Source organism: Macrobrachium nipponense, chromosome 5 (genome assembly GCF_015104395.2).
Source record: "Macrobrachium nipponense isolate FS-2020 chromosome 5, ASM1510439v2, whole genome shotgun sequence".
NCBI lineage: Eukaryota > Metazoa > Arthropoda > Malacostraca > Decapoda > Palaemonidae > Macrobrachium > Macrobrachium nipponense.
Window position 1 is genome coordinate 8,458,858 of NC_061107.1, and position 20,877 is coordinate 8,479,734.

The 20,877-nt window shown below is 35.6% G+C and overlaps 2 protein-coding genes across 4 annotated transcripts in view; both read left to right on the forward strand.

Annotated features, from left to right (window-relative positions):
- Positions 1-4,870, forward strand: part of LOC135215180 (heparan-alpha-glucosaminide N-acetyltransferase-like) — a 123,708-nt gene extending 118,838 nt beyond the window's left edge. The window contains exons 15-16 of the mRNA XM_064249655.1: positions 759-942; positions 1,638-4,870. Coding sequence (XP_064105725.1) covers positions 759-942; positions 1,638-1,816 — 363 coding nt within the window. The 3' untranslated portion in view covers positions 1,817-4,870. The remainder of the gene's footprint in view (positions 1-758; positions 943-1,637) is intronic.
- A 5,118-nt stretch (positions 4,871-9,988) lies between these two features.
- The window catches only part of LOC135215172 (phospholipid-transporting ATPase ABCA1-like), a 37,179-nt gene continuing 26,290 nt past the window's right edge, over positions 9,989-20,877 (forward strand). Inside the window, exons 1-2 of one of the 3 annotated variants that reach the window (XM_064249642.1) lie at positions 9,989-10,062; positions 20,367-20,452. The gene's annotated coding sequence lies outside the window, so the exon portion shown is untranslated. Of the gene's footprint in view, positions 10,063-20,366; positions 20,453-20,603; positions 20,751-20,877 lie in introns of those variants that run through there. The other 2 variants (XM_064249643.1, XM_064249644.1) reach the window with 2 other exon arrangements.

The window sequence follows — 20,877 nt, forward strand, 5'->3', positions numbered from 1 at the left end:
TTTGTTTAAAAACATTTTGTATGAATTTTTAAGTTGTTTTTAAGACATCAGGTTTTATTTTAGAATGTGCTGTATGTTTAGGATTTGAGAGTAAATGGGAAGTCATTATGCATTTTTTTTATGAGTATTAGTTACATGCTTCTGTTTTCCTGGAACAGATAACTCTCCATTCACACATGGTATACTCTCCTAAAGACACTGTAAATAAGTCTTAATTCCTGCATGCGAATACATTTTTTTGTATCTTGATAAGAAATATTGTGTGAACATCATGAGTCACAGAACATTAAAAACACAAGTTTTCACTGTCCATCATTATTGCCTTAGCTTCATTTCCTTTGATCTCCCTCCAGTTTTTGCTGCTGGCTAAGACAATGACTCCACATTTCCCCATGTGTATAAAATAATATAATAGGGAGTTGAAGTTCAAAGACAACGGGAGCTCATGCTTATAGTTACGTACATTAATGTGTGGAATTATGTAAATAGAAGATTGTGTCCTCTAATCATAGCCCATGTTAAAGTGAAAACGTGTACCTAGAAAACATATAAATGATGCACTATCCATATTAAATGTTAGGACTTTGGGAGCTGCTTTTGCGGACAGTCATGAAATAGACAAAATTATAGAATTAAATGAATCACATAGATGAAAAAATCCTGAATAAAGCTTCCTCATGTATAATAATTGTCTGAAAATACATTTCTGTCTGGTATCTAGGTATTGTAAGGTTAATAACATGTGATGTTCTTTCTAGGGTATCATCGCTGGAAGCTTGTGTGGCTTTCAAAAGGAAGGTGGTCTTATTCCGGTGAACAAAAACTTATGGTCCCTTTCCTTTGTCCTGACAACAAATTGCTTTGCATTTTTCTTGCTAAGTTTTTATTATCTTATCATCGATAAGTGGAGTTGGTGGAGTGGAAACCCAGTCCGTTATGTTGGTAGGTGAAGATTTGTAATGTGTAACTTCCTTTTCACGTGTTGGTCAAAATGATCAGTCATTTTGGCTTCAATAACTTATCTATTGGTAGGAAGATATTTAAAATTTGAGAGTAATAACTATTCATATTGACAAAGTGAAGATAACTATTTTAAGCAAAGAAACTTACTTATTTTAATTTTTAGTAAGAAAAAGTTATTTTACTATGGGCGAGTAAACAGGCTAACCTACTGTAATACTTTTCATAGACTGCTTTGTTCAATGAGGATTCATTATGTTTTTTAACCACTTGGTTGTATAGTTCATATCTTCATGTATTGCTATATTTTTTATTTGTTACAATGTTCATTTTATAGGTTGGTAAGATCAGACCTAGTGTAGTTGTGTATCACAATTGTTCGAGTTGATAGATAATTTTCCCTAACAGTTTTATGAAGAAAGCTGTCAATAATATGCTGTATAATTAAGCTAGGCTTATTTTTATTCTTATTTTTATTTATTTTATTGTAGGAAATTGAACTGATTTTAGTAATAATTATACGTACTAGTTTCTTGTATGCTAATTGTACGTAATAGTACTGTATCAGTCCTTATCACTCATTCTCCATTTTTCTTTAAACTGCAACAGGAAATTGTGGTTTCTTTAGATTTAGGTGTTTGTAACATTAATAATTCATGCATTTCCTTTCCTTTCAGGTATGAATGCCATCATTTTGTATTTAGGACACGAAATCTTGGGCAATCTGTTACCCTGGTCTTGGTCTCCTGTTGGACATTACCATGCTGATTACCTAATTATGAATATTTGGGGAACTAGTTTATGGGTAATGTTTGCCTATTATTTGCACCTCAAAAAAGTGTACATCTCGGTTTAGTTCTTGTAATTATAGACCTGATTATTTGTTAGCTGTTAGCTTGATTTACTACTGATTTGAGATAAACTATCCAGAATTTTTTCATATCACCAAACTGTGTAGATTGTATTAGCATTATTGAGTGAGCTATTTTACTCTTGTAAGATATATTTCCTGTCGACACTTAATTACTTTATGTTGGAGTTTTATGACAAAATGTAAATTTATTCATGCGTTGCCATATTTTCTCAATTTTAGTGAGAAACACATTCCTAAAGTGCATGAATTTTTTTGCCTCTTTACAACAGTGCATACCAGTGTTATGCATAATATGTTGGAGGATCTGTTTGGTGCCATATTCATCCCTTATTGTAGTACATAGTTTCATTCATAGTTTTCATTTCATTTATTACACATGCTGCTTAATAGTAATGAAGTTGATAGCAGAAACTTTACATTTCAATAGTTACTAAATTAAAGTAACTTTCTCACAGTGAGCTCCCTAAGTATTCATAGCTTTAAAAGAAATTGACCTCTCAGATGTGATATTTTCTACACTGTATTTGTATTTTTTGTAGTGATTGATGCTAAATAATGGGTGGGGAAGTTTTCCTTTGTTTTCAATCTTATATCTCTTCATGTAAGTGACTTTGGTCCAGGTGTTAATTTAATTCACCTATTAATGCCTTTAAGAAGTTAGATGTAATGATTAAGTCTATACAGTTATGAAAGTTTCAGAAATGTACCTTGCAGATTCAGTTGCATGAGGCAGTTATGATAATTTCCATAATTTAGCCATTTACATATACAAATGCATAAATTTAGCAGTATATTTGAAGTTTTTTTGAAAGTTTATAGGCTCGTGCTTACATTTGATAAATTTACCTTTTTTGTTATTGATGTTTTAATATTTTATCATATATACTGTATATACAGTTTATGTACTATATATTGAATATATATTATCTGTTATTGATTTTTATGTTTCTTTCATTATTAGTAATTAAATTTTAAAATAATTTTCATTTTATGGCTTATTATAGAAGATGACAGATTTCTATTTTCAAATGTAATGCACACTGTTTATTCAAGTTTCTGAGTTACCCGTATCATCTACCGATTTCTTCATTTAAAAACACATCATGCTCACATTAAGACTGTCAAACAAAAGTGAGAGGAATGTTTGCCAAAGTCAGTTTATCCAATCACCTAACATGATGTATTTTGTTGAGGCTAAGTTGAATGTTATCTTATGAATATTGGTTATTCAGAGGGTAAAAAAACTTTCCTGTATTGCTTTTCCTGATGACTTCTATATTATTGAAGTGGCCCTGGGATGTTTTGCTGACAGCCAGATTAACGGAGACCAGTGAAGAATTGATTTGTAAATATGAAAACACACTGTACTACTAACCTTTGGCTGTATGAAAGATCCTAAACACTTAGACATGGAATACAAAAACCAGCCAACAGTCAAGAGTGATGGTATTTGTGGATGGTAGGGTAAGCTCAACAATGACATCTGACAATATGAACAGTGACATGCTAAATTGAAAATTATTTAAATCTTTCATGAATAACAAAGATCACAATGTTAAAGGGATGAAAAAAAAATTAATGGTGTTAAGCAGAGAATGTTGATCAAGATCAGTATGCTCAAAAAATTTGCAACAGGCAAGCATATTTGGTGAATGTTAGTGATTTTATAGAAGACTAACTGTGAAATTATAACAATCCAGTAAAAACTGCTAACATAAAAATGAGAGCCAGTATTGTTTATGCAAACTCTAGGGAATTAATTTTGAGAAGATATACAGTTCACAGACAGTGGATGGCAGCACTTAGTCAACAACATTGTTACAGCCAAGGTGTTTGAGATTTTGGACAGCTATGAAACAATAGGAGGGTAGGCAGTGACTGATAATAAGAGGGTTATTGGAATATCTATACTTTTAAGAGAGTGCTGTGATCTGTATTTAGCAATTTATGAGCATATTTGATATTGAGTGTTGACATTCAGAATGCAGTATACATTATAGTAATGTGAAAAATTGGAAAATAAAAATGTTCTCCAAATCAAGTTAAAGTTGTTGAAGTTTGTCACTTTTAAAATCTTAGATGTACCATCCTTATATTGTTTTATTATCATCATAGCTTCTTCATTGCATATTTTTTCCCAAAAACTGACCAAGTCTTTGGCAAAAGTAATGCCAGTGAAGTACCAGTCCACTTAGTGTAGAATACATGCATTGTACTCCAAGTTTCCCATGTCATTGTGGGTGGGGTCAGAGCATATGTGGTGCTTTAATCCCTCCAAGGCAGATTGTTGGGTGCCAAATAAAATGCTAATGATAATTAGGTTAGAATTTAGAATTCTGGTGTGATGATACTCGGTTCATCATATGTGTCTTCGTTATATGAAGAAATGATTGGACTGTTTAACTTTGCTTCAAGAATGTTACTGATGCTTGGGGATGAAAATCCAGTTCATGAGACAAAGCCCAATGTTTACAAGGTGATGATTCTGTTTATTCAACCTTTGTGAGGTATTTTATAAAACTAGGTACTGTATATAGTTATCTTATATCTTGTAATTCCTCTGCTACTGAACTTTGTGTTAACAAGAGTTATAAATAATGGCAAAAGTCAAATAAATAATGTCAAAGAAAGTTCCAGAGGATGAATAATCCAGTTAACGATTCCTGCCAAACTAACTTTTGCTGTCATATGTGGATAATATGGTGCAATTTTGTAACCTGGTCTTCAGTGATTGTTTACAAAAAAGAAATTACTAAAAAAAAAAAGGATATTCGGAAAAGATCAAGCAAAAATAAAGGAGAGTAAATATAAGAAAGGGATTGTTTGACTTGGTGCTCAAGTTTTGCTGTATATAATAGCCAAACATTAACAGACTTGTATTTTGTATTGACTATAGTATTTACTATGGTTTAGATGGAAATGCATTATCTCTACATATCAAAACCATTTCTGCAATATCCAAGCATCAAGATGTTTGTAGCCATTCCATTTCTGGTGAATAATAATTTGTATTCCAGGTAAAGTTTTTTATGCAACCATATTGTTTCATTTGTGTTCCTTATCCTATCTATCATCTTGCTCCCAGTTCCAGTAAAATGAAGGTTCTGTGCACAAAATATTTGAATTTTCTGTAATGTTCAGGCAGTATTTCTTTATGACGAAAGTTTTGTCCTCATAAAATGATAGTGCAATGATTATTTTTCATGCATATTTGTTTTTGTAATTTGCTTATTCCCTTATATTGAAGAGTAAGTGTTAGTGCATTTTTATTGCATGTTTCATCAAAAGAACCCTCAAACATTAATTATTTTACCTTTTTGGAGACTATGTTTCTTCCACCAGTTTGGCATCGTAAGCATTGTAACCCTGGAACGTGTGTCGTAAACCTGAAAATAATTTCTGAGGAATATAATTGAAAAGTGGCGTAACCTCAGAAAGTCGTAGGCCTAAACCATCGTAAACTGGGGACTGCCTGTACCAGTTTACCAGTCCTTAATAACACCATGGAATGCTTATCCTTGGATCCTAAAGCTTGCAGAGCAAAGAAGGTAAAGCTTATTGAGGTGCAGATTAGGACAGATCCCTACAATAATCACAGAGCACCTTAAAGTCGCAAGCCACATCTGACAGTAACTCAAGTCACATACCTGACTAACCTACCCAAATCTATGTTACTGCCAGTAGGGTTTTTCAAAAACAGACCGGACCTAGAAATAAATTAATGGACTCGCAGACTGGAACAAATCGGTGGAATCCCAGACTTCTGTACGTAATTTTATCTTACACTAATGATCTCTTGGAGTGACATGGTATACAAGCATGGTTCTTGCATAATCCTTTGGTAATTAACAACCCAAAGCCATGCCCTACTAACCGAAGAGCCACTAATTGCTGAATGCATCACTTAAGCTATGGCTCACTCTATCTAAAAAAAACAAAGTCATCCTTAAAGTCTCTGAAGACAGTACTATGTGGCAACAACCTTGGCAATTAAAGGGTTAACTAAAGCTGTGCCCATTGAGATATAAAAGATACCAGTAGACTACATATATCTATCTCTGGCAGGCATCCTATCAAGAGTTTAATGATCATCCCAATATGTAATACAGTATAGCCAGCTTATTTCCTGTAACATCCCTGGCATGTGAGACCTAGTACTAGGAGACTTTTAAGAGGTGTAACTATGTCGTCTGGTGTTGCTTAAGAAAAAGCCAGCTAAAGTTCCCACTTGTGGTTAATGGTGATGCTAACAAGTAAAGCTGTTTTTTTTTTTTTTCTTTTACTATTCTGGCTAAATTGAATGTTTTCCTTTGTGTGTTCAGACTGTTTCTAATATTCAATTCAATAACTATGATACCAATCACTAAATAAGAAGGTCCTGGTGATGTAGCTAGGCTATCTTAGTTTTGGGTGTTAAGGAGGGTACCTAGGGTAGGTTAAGTTAGGTCACACCACTATTAATTTCAATTTACAGTTTTCCCTTAAGTTAGGTCAGGGTGGGTTTCAACCATAGTTGTTATCCAGCCTGCCTGGCGAGGATATGTTTAACAAATCATATTTTCAACCATGGAAGGTAAATTTTATTTAGTAGGCTATCAATCTGCAAGGATAGCATGTCTTTAAATTTTTTTTTTCCCCTTTTTATTTTAAAACACAGCCCCACAAAATCACAATAGAGGACTCCAAACATTTCTTTCAGCAGAAGCCCATGGAAGGGTGGAATCCTTCATGAATGGAAGTTCATGCCCTATCATATGGTATATTCTAATTTTCACATCTTTCAACTAAAACAGACGTTATGAGCATAAAAACTACAGAAAACTTCCTACAATGTCGTCTGTTTAACCATGAATTACTTATTCTGCAAAGAATAGGGTTAATTAACTTTTCATCCTAACTCGGTCATTACATTACTTATGTCTGTGCAGACAGACAGAGTAGGATGAATTTTTCATCCTACAACTCTTGCCACTACGTGAGTGCAGAGTAGGATGAATCAATCATCCATCCTACAACTGTTGTCGCAACATTTAACACGACATATAAAAAGAACATTAGTTAAAATAACTGTGTAAATAAATGAATCCCTATAGAATAACGTCCTACATTAGTTTTTTTTTTTTTCTACACAGCGGTTCCCAATAGAGATCGCGATTTTCGACAACGGTTGTCAAACAGCAGCCCATAAACTCGAGGAATCTCATGCATAAGGGGGAAAATCCTGTCCTCTGATTAGCTGTCCATACTTAGCTGTGATTGGCGGATACTTAGTTTACTAATATTGAACTCATGAATGGAGACATTGACACTAAAAACAAAGAAAACTCTATATTATAATTTACTAAATCATAAAATATAAATCATGAATATCTAAAACTATAATTCAAAAACAAATTATTAATACTATAAAATAGACAGAATAAATAATAAGATAAGAAAATGCGAATTAATTGCATAAAAAGCTTAAGCTTTTAAGGTTTATTTGCCTTCGTATTGGCTACATTGCAGGACGTCGGCTGCAGAACCGATGTTTTAAATACTAACTGGCAGTTTATCGTATAAATAATTTAAAAATGAGAGCTACAGGAGCGTATTTCACCATTTAATTTGGTTTTAAATTCTTATAAATACGTTCTAGTGTCTTGGGATAGCAAATGCAGACGATTTAAAGCTAAAATAATTGTAAACTGGATAAAAGAATCGTCTCGACGTCTTACGGAAGTATACAAGTGACGTATGCTCTGACGTCACAGCCATCCGCCAATCAGGCCCCAGGCTGTTGGCCAATGAGAGGACAAAATATTTCCCGCCAAGAACAGGTATAAGTCGGAGATGTAATTCTCTTTATGCGTTGCTGTTTAAAATTTGTTCAAAAGGAGTCAAAAATTTACCTTTGACTTTGAGTATTATTTATTGATTTAATGATTTTAATAAACAATTCAAGTTAAAGTGGGGGCGTGATCTAGCCGTGACGTCATGCTCCTGTGTGCGTCAACCTTTTTTTTTCTTTCTTTCTTTTGTCTAGTTTGCCCCATTGTTATGTTACTGACCAAAAAGGTCCTAGATTGCCCACAAGTTCCTCCTGTTTTTAACCAAAAAGTCGTAAGTTTTACCCACAATGTTCATATTTTAAAGAAAAAAGACCGGGTCTTTTACCGTAAAGGTCCTCTCAAAGTTTATAAATGTCTTTTATCAGAAGACTTTAAAAACAGATTTATGAAATACTCTTTATTAACTATATTAGGCATTACATTCTATTTGTACTAAAGAATTACAGGTAGTTTTATTACGAATCCCTTAAGAACGAAGTCTTAAACTGTGGCCAGAGTTTACGCCTATTGTTCCTTGAAAAGTTTCATATTCTATGTAATTAATTTACATTTTTTGTTCATATCATCAAGTTTACAACAATTACAACTCAATTATTTGTTATTATTATAAAATATCATTTTTAACAAATATTTTAGTGAATCTTCTGTGGTGTCTCCCTACTTCACTTCCAAGATGTAGAAAATAGCAAGACGGCTTTCCAACGCTCCAGCGTTTAAAAGCAAACATAGTGATTTTTTATTATTTATATAGATTCTTGTCATTATGCCAAGCACTGGGGCAACTAAGGCCATTCGGCACTGAATAGGAAAATGACCGTAAAAGGTTTGAAAGTTGTTACAGAAGGAAAACCTCAAAGCAGTTGCACTAGGAAACAATTGTAAAAGGAATGAAAGTAGTTGCAGCTAGATATTTTACTAATAAACTGAATTTAGATGAGTGTAAAAAGTTTAGGCAGGAGTATATTAGTAATCTCAGTGTCCTTGTCCTTGCAGTGTGGTTTTACGTGTATATTTCTAACCAATATTAAATAACCTATGCAGCTCTGTGAAAAGCCATACTTACAAAGGCCGACTTGGAATGGTCTCTGCTAGCCGTGTATTTTAATGTTGGGGGATAGGAGACCACATTAAAGTTCCACTTTAGAAAGAGTATCTTATGAAGAGATGTTTTCACTATCAAAATTACCTAAATTGCAAGGAAATTAGTGATTTAACCACAGGAGGAGGAAAAACATAGAAAAGGGCTTTGCAGTAGATAATGACGTTCCTTTCTTACTGATCAAAACTGATCTGAATATAGGAAAAGCTACATGCAACAAAAGACTTTCCTACAGAGTTCCTCACCTGATGCTAGCAGGCTACTTAATTAATCATTTAGAAAATCAGTTATCTAGAGAAGTGATAACCACAGGAGGACCTTTGTACTTTAAACAGGTATGACGATATTCTAGTCTTAGAGAATAGAATTCGTCCAGTATCTGTGGATACTGATTTAGAATAACCTCCTTACAGCATCAGACTTGAATGTCTAGTTTCCTAAGTGGTCAAGTTGATTGCAGGTGACCAAGTAGACTGCAATACGGCCATTCCTTGATTAATGATAGGTGTTCTTCCCACGAGATAAAACAAGCGATGGTCTTGAACTTGTTAAATCTTATCGTTCAAAAGAAGAACTGCTTTCAAAATATTCTGAGACTTATGCTGTCTGCAAACAATAAATAAACTTGTAAGAACCGATAAATATTCAACAAACGATAGCAAATAAAATTTGCTATTGAAACAATCTCTGATGTTGTTAGAAATGTTTTTGTTACGGAAAAAGACCCAAGCAATACTAATTTGGAAAATATAGCAATATTTTACATTGTTATCCACACACACACACACACACACACACACACACCAGACGCAGAGTTCAGTTAGTGTGCTGATTTGCCACCAGGAGTTAAAAAGTAAAATGATGAACGAAGATGAAAACTATAACCATTGCCGTTCAGAAAATTAATTTTTCACTTCGAATGGCCAACAAAGTCAGCGGTCATTTTGCCTTGAACTGTACGAATGTGTACTACTCGTAATGGACGATATAACCATGAGGCCTCGATATAACAGCCTACAACAGGATTCAAGTGACGTCATACACTATTGATATTCCTTATCGCCGATTGCGTTATGCTAAACCGATTTGAATCTCGTTCAGTTACAGAAAACTGATACCATTTTTTTGTTCGCAAGTTGCATCACAGTGTCGATACAATTCCTAATCTCAAGATTAGGTGATAAGCACGTCGATAACAGCCACACTGAATAGGCAAATGTGATTCTTAGGTAGACAGTTTCTATCATGTTCCTCGAGAAAGGGGTGCTGTCAAATTTCAACCATAGGCCCATAGCAAGGTTAGTGATACTGAGCACGTTTATATGCACGTATGTAGGTGTGTATACGTGTGTGTAGGTGGTTAGTTGTGTATTTCAGAACCCTTATTCCCTAACCAACCCCTCATTTTTTGTCATATAAAAGTAATATTCATACTACCCTACAAGCGTAGGACATCATATTTCATAGCTAGTCAGTCTAGCTATGAAGTTCCACAACTGTAGGTAAGTATGCGGATTACTTTTATATAACTAAAAAAAGGGGAGGAGGGGCTGTGGTCGCTGGACAGAGATTATGTGCTCTGAAATAAAGGATGGACAGTACTTACAATTATAGTCCGTACATGGACATTCAGGAACAATATGGCGGAAAAATGTGTGTAAAGTAATTCGACACTTCAGGTTCTGACTGACTAACATATCAAGCATTGTTTGTTTGTTTGTATGATGTTTTTACGTTGCATGGGACCAGTGGTTATTTAGCAACGGGATATATCAAACATTGTAACGCTGCTTTTGTAGCCAATGGACGCTGAAGTTGCCCCAGGGTTGTTGTTCTGACTTTGTTAGGTGTTGTCGTTCTGTCTGGATCTCAGTGGCATCTTATGTTTCTTTATCTTCTCGACGAAATCTCTTGAAGTGGTACTAAGCTTTTTTTCTCTCTCTTCCACGTTCATCGTGATATCTGCCACTGCAGGAAGATATTTCGTTTGGTCGCCCTCCCAAAGGGTTCATCTAACGGGGGAACTTTTCCTCTTGCCTTCGATGTTTGTTCCTCAAGAATATAAGGGGGTTGACTAGTTTTTTGGGGAGGTAAACGGCTTAACGGTTACGTTCTTTTGAGGTGATACGTTGTTGTACTGTACGGCACCAGAAGTCTTTTTTTTTTTTTTTTTTTTTTTTTTTTTTTCTTTGTTTTTTTTCTTAACTTGAAACTGGAAAATGATCTTCTTAGGAGTAGCATTGGTGTCCATGGTCAAAGATTAGCGATTTTCTTACTGTTTTGAAGCGCCAAGTACTAACTTTGCTTCTTAATGCTAGTTTGTTAGTTCCTTACCTATGTTTATTGGTTACTAACATTATTTTATTCGGGCGGAAGCTTGCTATGCAAGTTACTGGTCTTTTACATAAAGGGACTTCTCAATTTGCTTATAGGAGGAGGACGTGGTAACAGAATGGCAAAAGCTGCTTCATAAGCCTGAGATTCTCCGTAAATGCACTAATCCTTCCGTGGCCATCTTAATGTGAGGACTGGCGTCTTAACAGGTTAACTGGGATGACCATTATTGATCAGCATCTTCGTTGTCATATTGAGGTCCAAGAGGTGGACGCCCTTGCCATTGGAGCAGTGGGCGAGGGCTCTTCTAACGTAAGATCGAATCACACCTAACAGGTATACCTTTTAGGGTATTCACTTCAGCAGTTCATGCCCACGAGTAGTTCGATGCAAAGTTGAGTGCGTAGCTCAAAGCCTGAATCCTGAATGACTTCAGCGTAATCTCTGATGTCATTTCATTCACAGATCCTTTCTACTCTTTCCTGCCAGTTCAGCTTCAGCATGGCGTTGGTTTGCACAAATGCAAGAAAGTGTTTAAGATGAGATGTTGTTTCTTGTACAGACAAGGCGTCTCTCCGCGTCCAGAAGAAGGTGTTAACAATCTTTGGTCTAAAGGTTAGACAGTAAAGGCAACACAGATGGAATTGGCATTTGATTGGAATTTACGTTAAATTTGGGAGTGCCTGAAGGGTTTAAACTTTAAACTGTAGGAAAACCTTATCACGACAGTGTTTAACCAAATATTAGAAATCACCTGACAACAAATAAATTGGTTAGGACTACAAAGAAATAAAAGTGATAAATGCTGTAATAAAAAACACTAGGTAGAATCGAGAGAATAAACAATTGATGTACGCAATATTAGTTTAATTAAACATTATTTGTTTTATATATCATGAATTAAGTGGATAAATGGCAGGTTTATAACTGGATAAAATCATCTCTGTACAAGAGTTGGTGTTATTACCATTGAAATACAAGAGAGGCAGACTATGGACAAATTAAGGAAGAAACGAACACTGCATACGATTACCAAGGAAAATGTCCTCTTTACTAAGGATTGATGGTTTCCTTTGCCAAACAAGATGATTTCAAGAACACCAACACGTTCCTTATCTCCAGACAACGGGACCTTGAACAGTTATTAAAAAGTTTTTTTTTTTTTTCTTGAAAGAATTTCACCAGAGTTTTGATGTGGCAACACTCGATTCTGAGTGAGACGCTCAGTGGAATGAACTCCCGTAGGTACTACTTCAGGCCTCAGAATCATAAGACGTAGCCTTCTCAGGAATCATTCACTCGCAGTTCTTCGCTATCTGAGAGAGAAACATGACGTCATATGGCTATCATAAACAATTATCGGACGAAACTAAACCCTCAAATCTCTCGCTGGCTTTTGAGAGGTTACGAGACCTCAGTTTCATTTTGGCAATTCATCGCGGTAAAGCAAATTGTGACCTAATCAATAACGAATGATAAGAGATAAAGGGTAATTCATTCCGTCAGCAGATAAGACAGTTATGAGCAAGCATGTGTTACACAGCGTTATTGATACGGTTTTGGAAGTGGGATCTAGCTGGTGTCACCACTCTTTTATGAATTTCAGGTTACTAAAATGGTCACGAGAAGGCACGAAAGTTGACTTCCCACTAGCATTATAACAGTACATATACACACAGATTTATGTATACAAACTCCTGCAAGACTATCCGATTTATTACATCTTTATATGGTTACTTATGCTCAATCTAACCATTGACCATCCCTTCAAATCGAGTTGTAAAAGGTGGTTCAAATATGGGGAAGTTTCTCATCCAATACTGGGACTAGCTCTCTGCTCTGACTAAACCAAGAGGTTCAAGGCTCTCTCTCTCTCTCTCTCACTTCTACCCTTTTATTCTCTTCACAATTCTAATTTTACTTCATTTTAGACTGCTTCGCATTCGTCCTAACTCAGTAACCTCTTCAGTTCTCTTTCTACATGTCTCTGAAGAACCTTGATTTACTTTTCAGTTTTCTCTTTGTCTCGCCTTTCTTTCTGCTTATCTTTCATCATTGGTTTCTTCGAGTTGTCTTGTTCTTCTTCTGTATATAGCTAACTAAGACCGAAGGTTCAATACTGTTGGATCCACTACACCAAGGTCTATAGACCTTGCACTACTACACTCCTTTGTCTTTTATCTTAACACTGCATCTTGTATTTACACATTCATAGTGTCAGAAATTCACGTAATAACCTTCAATAATTTGTTTATTATATTTACGTTCAATTTATATACTTGTTTGTTAAATTTTTTATTTGGTTTGTACATACCACCTGGCATTTGTACTGCTGACCATTTTCTGTTTCAGGAAACAATTGGGTCACCTAATGAAAGCAATCGTACTTTACACCCTTGATACATAATCACTATAACATGATTGCAGATTCGTTGAGTAATATGAGACTAATTTACAACAATTTTTAACCAAAAGAATACAGTACAGATATATATTTCTTTTGTGTCTTTAGTAGATGCAACTTTCTTGTAAATAAACAAAGTTAATTATTGTTTTATATATGGAGATTGTATTTATGTATATTTGTTTGAATTCTACTTATTTCTACTCATTTGAATCACGCACAGTGCTCTGTAAGATGCGAACAAAGAGTACAAAATCTCTGGCAGCAAGAGCAATAAAATAACATTTTGTGAAAAAAAAAACTTTTACCAACAGTTTGGCACAAGACTAATTTTCATTATCACCAGGCTGACACTTGAAGAGATCTTGCGTCAAATTTAAGTTATCGGTGATGTTGTTGTTAGCGAACATTTTGCAATTAGGCTACCAATAAACTTCTCCAAAAATTCAAGCCACAAATCCAGATTCAAACAAAATTAGATAACGCTTTGACGCAACCAGGTGACATAACTTACATGACCTTTTACGTAGAATAGTCTAGTCTAGATCTTTGGGACATCACGTACTAAAACTATACATTCCTTAAAATTTATTACGTACGGAAAGCAATAAATATCTTTGAGTATCTATTTTCTCATTTTTTGGCTTTATTCATCCTACCTGATAGTCCCAATTCGTTAATGAACTGAATTGCTGTGTCCGAAACACTAGGCTGACATATTGCCTCCACGCATGATTAAGCATTTTCAGTTCCTCTTTTTAAGTGGCGATGAGTTTATTATGACAATGTTTCTCAATACACTCTCATTTAATGCTACAATATTGGTATTACGTTCTTGTAAGAAAAACACGTGTACATCACAGCATTAAAGCTCACATATTTTATGTTTATTTACCGTTCAAAGTTGCAATTTTTGCAGTAAAGTGAATACCATTCAGGTTGAATTGGAGTTTAAGCTTCGTTTATTCAGCTTCTTTGAATCGCTGTATTCACAGTTAATCATTTCACAAATAATCGTCTGTTTCATGCTGATCTTTCCACGTCCAGCAAGTGGGTCCTGCGTCCAGCGGCAGTCGGCTCTGGTCGTTTCGGCCGTAAGTCGACCAGGCCATAACATCCTTTAGACCAAGATGGAATAACAGACTTTGGTAACATCCATACTGGCAAACGGCCGTAACGTCTTACGTCCTAAACAACGTAAGACGTTATGTTTATGGCATTTACCGTTATTATTTTATGCGTTACGTACATCCCCAAGGGGCTGGTACTAAAAACGGAGCACATTTTGCACGGAAACTGGAGGTTGCCGAACCTAGAACGGTGCTTAAGGCTTAAATGACTTACGTGGGACTCTCTACAGTCACGTTCTTCGATGCAAATTCAAGCTCTCTCTCACTGAGTTCGCCCTATTCCTCTCCAATACCGTATTTGCAATATTGTTCCTCATATTCCTCACTCAAGTTCATACTTCTAGATGAGCCTGCGTCGTTCATCCGTTGAGCCAGACTTCGATGGATTGTATTCCGTTATGGGTTTTACTTCTCTGTCGTTATATCTGTTACACTTAGGCCATCACCAGAGTCTTCATAATATTCCACACTAAACTTACCAACAGCCTTTGCTTTTTGGATTACCAGGGCATCTCCTTCAAGCTTTTAAACTTGTTTGAACTCCGGGAACATCAGCGCCATTCAACTGGGTTCTCTTTGCCATTACTATTGTCTTATCATTCACCCTGCAGCCGCATTTGCCCCTTTCACTTGTTCGCCATTTGTTTCACGTTAAGAAAATCCTCCACATATCAAATTTCAGTTTTATTCGTGATTTCTTCAATGCAATCAATGTTTATAAGTCCCTCAAGACATCTGTGCATGACAGAAAAGTTAGTAACTGGGTGGTAGTAATGGTCCTGCTTTTCCTCATTGATTCAGAAGGTTTACAACGAGGCCTTCCAGGACACAGGCAATGCTGATACTTTAACAGTATCTAATTCAGTTATATTCATTACTTTTTTTCATTGATTTCAGTTTTTAAATGATTAAACTACAATTGACTCACTATCGACAAGACAGGTAGATCGCCTTATGGTGAACTACTTTCCCTACCAATAGTACTTATTCGATGAGGATTGGTCTTGTATTAAACAATAATTTAAAAATATCGCTTAGGAAGGTCTCACAACGTCACTTTTAAGATCACTTCGCATTTGTGCACTCCCCAGAGCAAGGACATTTTCCACAGTTTCCTACTCACAAGGAAAAAAGACAATATATGACGAGGAGCCGAAAGTCAGACTCAAGATGGTTCCTGGTTCCTAGGCGCTCACTCCACAAACACAGTTGCGGGCACACTACACTATGAGGTGCAAAGCTTTATTTACTTTTACCCAAACTCCCTTTCATTTCTTCTTCTTTATAAGTGAGGCAGAGCCGTGTTACTTAGCTTTGACATCCATCGCTTTTCAGGTTAAGAATATTCTTAATTTTAAGGGCTATCCTTATATATTCTCCCAGTTTTCTGTTAGGGGATAACAGTGTTCCTAAATTTATATCCTTATCTGCTTTTTGTAATAATTTACACGTGAATAAATGTTCAGTAGTGTCCTCCTCCACTCTACATATTTCACAGACCTCGTCATTAAATTTACCCCGGAAGTTAGCCTTTAAATTCAACATATTCATTCTGGCTTTCATAATGATACAGGCATCCTTTGTTTTCAGTTCCCTTATGTACTTGTTTTCCTCGAAGTCGTCTATGAATCTCAGCTTCTTCATTCCTTTTCTCTTTTCTCTCAAAGTCACTTGGATATCTTGATTATTTTTTTCTTTATTTCCTTTTTCAGTGCTGCTTTGGGATATTCTCTTAGTCCATTAATTTCTATATCATATTTGGTGCATATGTTCACCACACTTTTTGTCCAACATTGCCCATATGGGGCTCTTAACTGATCTTCAACTATTTCTTTTACTAATCTTTTCTCCTCCAAATTTATTATGTTGTGGAAAACATTAACTTCTTATACTCAATTCTGTTGGCTACTGGCCATATGCCGGACTCGGCTATAATTCCCCAATACGGCGTGCCCTTAGGTTGTTGATACATTCCTCGGAGGATCCTATATTGCATTTTCTCAAGCGTATTTAATTCATTTTCCGTTACGTTACTCCACGTCTCTATGTTGGCAAATAAGGTTGGTACAACTACTGTTTCATAGATCTTTTTCCTTACTTTTAGTGCCATGTTTCCTACTTTGTTAACATCCCCATATCTTCTGATTTCTCCTAGTAGGTACTCAACCTTTTGATTTCTCGTTTTAATACTTGCTTCCTTTGAACCATTCAGTGTGTACCATTCTCCTAAGTATTTATATTCTTTCACGCTACTAATTGGGCCATTTTTAAGTTCTGTTTTTATTGGTACATCTGATTTCTTTGCTTTTTTATCTATTACCAGCACTGCTGACTTACTTGGCTTCGTATTAAATGTAAATTTCTTAAGCTGCTCTAGGCTACGGCAGTTGCCAATTGCCATTTCTACTCCTTCTTTCCTGCTTGTGGGGAACATTATGTCATCAACAAATATTAGGGACTCTATTGCTACGTTTCTTATGAGTGTTACATTCTTCCTGCTTAAATCATTTACTCTGTCAGTCACTATGCTGCATAGCTTTGGGCCAAAAATTGTACCTTGCCTCACATTTTCTGTTATGTCAATTGTGTCAGTTTCTCCCGCTGGGCATCTTATGACTGCTTTGCCATTTTCATTCATTTTTCTTATCAACCATGCATCTTTCCACCCTATCATTTTCCCTATCTCTTTGATGCAGTCCTTCAGATCCAGTTTGTCAAAGCATTTATACGCATCCCCAAACCATATGTACGTTGGGGCTCCTAACAGTGAGTTGTAGTCAATCACTGCGTTTAAGGTTAGCAGGTGATCAACTGTGGATCTTCCCTGTATGCCACCACATTGGAACCGGCTTATCTTCTGGTTTAACTCATCCTTCGTTATTTCCATCCTCACTTTATCAAATACTTGCTTATGTTACTTGTAATGAATATCCCTCCCTTGTTTTCTAATTCCAGTTTGCTTCCTTTTTTATGCAGTGATAATATTTTCATTTTCTCCCATTCATCCGGAGTGTTTAACTCCTCTTCAATGTCTCCAATTAAGAGTGCCAGACTTTCAGTCATTTGTGTACCCAAACTTTTTATAATTATATTATTTATATCTTGACAGTCGGGGGTGTATTTATTCTTCAGGTTCTTTACTGCTTTGTCCACATCTTGAATACTTGACTTTTGGATTTTTTCCGTTTTTCCTGTCCCACTTATGGACATCCATTTCTGGTACTGGAGGTTAATTTCATCTGCTAGCCTACTGATTTCATCATTAGGTTTATCTAATATGAATAGATCTTTATAGTATTGTTCATATTCTCTTTTAATTTCTTCAACATTTTCTATTACCTTCCCTTCCTTGCTTCTTACTGCCACCACATTATTTGGTTTCGTGCCGTCAAGTTTTTTCTTGAAGTCCCAAAAGGCTGCTCCATTTACTCCCCCTTTGGATTTTATTTCAGCTGCTGTCTCCTTTATTCTAATGCCATCTTCCTTCATTTTTTCTCTAATAATGTATTCACTTATTAATTTCTCCTGTATCTGCCATATCCTCTTGTTTTCTGTACTACTGAACTTTTTCCCTTCCTTTTTTATTCTCATTCTAGCCCTCATTAGGTCTCTTAATACTCTTGATTTGTTCTTTTTCACTTTGGTTTTTTTCTTACATTTTCTCAATATCTTGTCCAATTCTGTTTGCCATTTGGTGTATTTCTGTTTTATTGGACCATTTTCTCTTGCTATTTCTACCAAGGCTTGTCTGTCTTTGCAATCTTTCAGCTTTCTTATATCTATCACATATTTTCCACTCTTGCTTCCCTAGCATACTATTTTCCAGTTCATGACCACTCTCACAGCACAGTGGTCAGAGTGCACCAGTTCAGAGGATATCCTATATGGAGTTATGTCTTTTGTTTCATCTATTTCCATTACCTGTACTCCTCCTTCATCTTCTTCCCTTATCATTACATAGTCGATAATAGACTTCTGCATATTTTGTATTCTTGTCCATGTTCCAGTGCATTTTCTATGATTATTTAATAACATTAGTTTGTTTTGTTTGATTAGGTTCAGCAGTGCTTTTCCTCCCTTAGTCACTTCTTCCTTATTGTTGGAAATGACTTTCCCTATTTTGCAGTTGAAGTCTCCCAGGATCATTACTTTTTCCTTGTTTTCCTCTGCTTTATTTATTTCATCTTCTATTGAGGAGTACATACTTATCAGCTGGTCATTTTTGCACTTATTTTCCTGCGGGGCATATATAACACCTAACCTTATCTTGTTTGTGCCGTTATTGATACTGACCCAAACAGCTTCATGAGTTGTATTTTCTTCTTTAGTTTGTACTGTGAAACCAGAGTTTGTTTACACGATATTCTTCTTCTTTTCCTCTGCCAAAATGGTCTCGTCTCCTTCGATTGTTTTTCCAACCGCAAGGAGAAAATGTAGTCTTACATACCCCATTTTATTTCACGTGGCTCTAGGAACAACTATGCCACATTAGACAGCTAGTTCAAGCAAATGTCTCTTTAGTTTGAGAGAAAATATGGTGTGCAGTTAGCAATCAAAGGCATTCAGCAGCGTTGAACGGTATTTAGACCTAAAACCTGCTCCCCCACAAAAAAAGGGGCAAATAGAAAGTAAGGAGCTCACCCTTTGCAAAATAGGAAAATAATAATGAGATTAAACTTAATTTGAGTTACCTAGAGGTTGTTCATGTTTTTCTAGCGGTTAAGGGCCTAGAATTAACCAAGAATAAAACGTAACCTTTCTGAAAAATACGGGAAAAGATTCGTGTAAAGTGAAATAAAAAAAGAAAATAAGAAAAGCCTTCCAAAGGACATATATATATAGGTCTATTACGACCATAGGTTGTTCATATTTTTTCTAGCTTTTAAGGGCTTAGAATTAACTAAGAATGAAACGTAACCTTTCTGAAAAATATGCGAAAAGACTTCGAGTAAAGAGTGAAATAAAATAATAATGAAAACGTCTCCCAAAGGACATAGGTCTATTGGTCTAACATACTTTTCGAAAGACCTGAAGGGAGGTGGTCCATTACATTAAGGGAAATAACTTAGCACATAAGGAAAGGTGTCTTTGACCATTACGTTGCCAAAATGTCCAAAATATATCAGGGAATATCTTAATGATATCATGTCTAACTTTATGATGAGAAAGAGAGAGAAAAAACGAATATTTAGTGAATTAGAATTTCCGTTGGCCATTATCATTCGTAATAAAGATTATGCTATCTGTCATTTTGAGAACATAACAGTACACCACTGTCATGAGTGAAACATGGAAATCCGATATCGTAATCATCACAAATCCTTAAATTCTTCTAGAGATTTGTCTGTTGTATAATGTGCACTTTGTATCCGCCATGACGGTAGGTACACTGCACTCTTGCTGACCGAGTTTGCGCTGAGGTACTTGGCTGGTTTTGCGCTCACTTGATTTTAACGTCAATTAGCAAATCTATATATATATTACTGTAGATAGTCTCCAAAATTAAAGTACGAGATATTTATGCATTAATTTTGCACAGTGCGCAACTATTATAAACTTGTTTTTTATTATATACTTCTGCTATTTACGTTAAGTAATGTATCGTAAAGGGTTAAGAAAAAGCTGCGACTATTTTTGTGAAAGCAAATGGACAACTCATTCACCGATATTTTCCTTCGTTATGAAATACCACTTTTAATCATTTGTCTCAAGTTACTAATATTTTTATTTTCAGACACGAACAGGAGAAACTCTAACACTTCCAATCCTGTGTCCCCCCACTTACCAGCAGGCTCAGAAATTCGACATTTAGTCCGTCGGGTAAGTTTGACTCAGTTCAGTAGATGGGAATGCCTGCTTCGACTCGCATGCACTGCTTTGATTTTACTGAAACAAAGAGGAGCACATAGTCTTATGATCAAGTATCTGTAAGGGTATAAGCTACGACGGTCTGCTAGGTAAAGGACGTTCAGTCGAAAGATCTTGCAGCTACTCCAGTGCTTCACTTTCCCTCGTGGCTTATACCTTTATTTATGCATTTAGGCAAAAATAAAGTCACACTAATCATTCCCAGATAGTGACATCTAAGGGTTCTTTTCTTCTTCTTCTTTTTCACCAGGTATGTATCGACCTCTGCAGGTTGTTTAGTACCACAAACCCGTTGTGGATTACCGTAAAAACATCATGAAAAGGCTTTAAATTAATGTAGCTTTTTTTTTTCCTAGCCAAAATAGTGACTGCTTTTC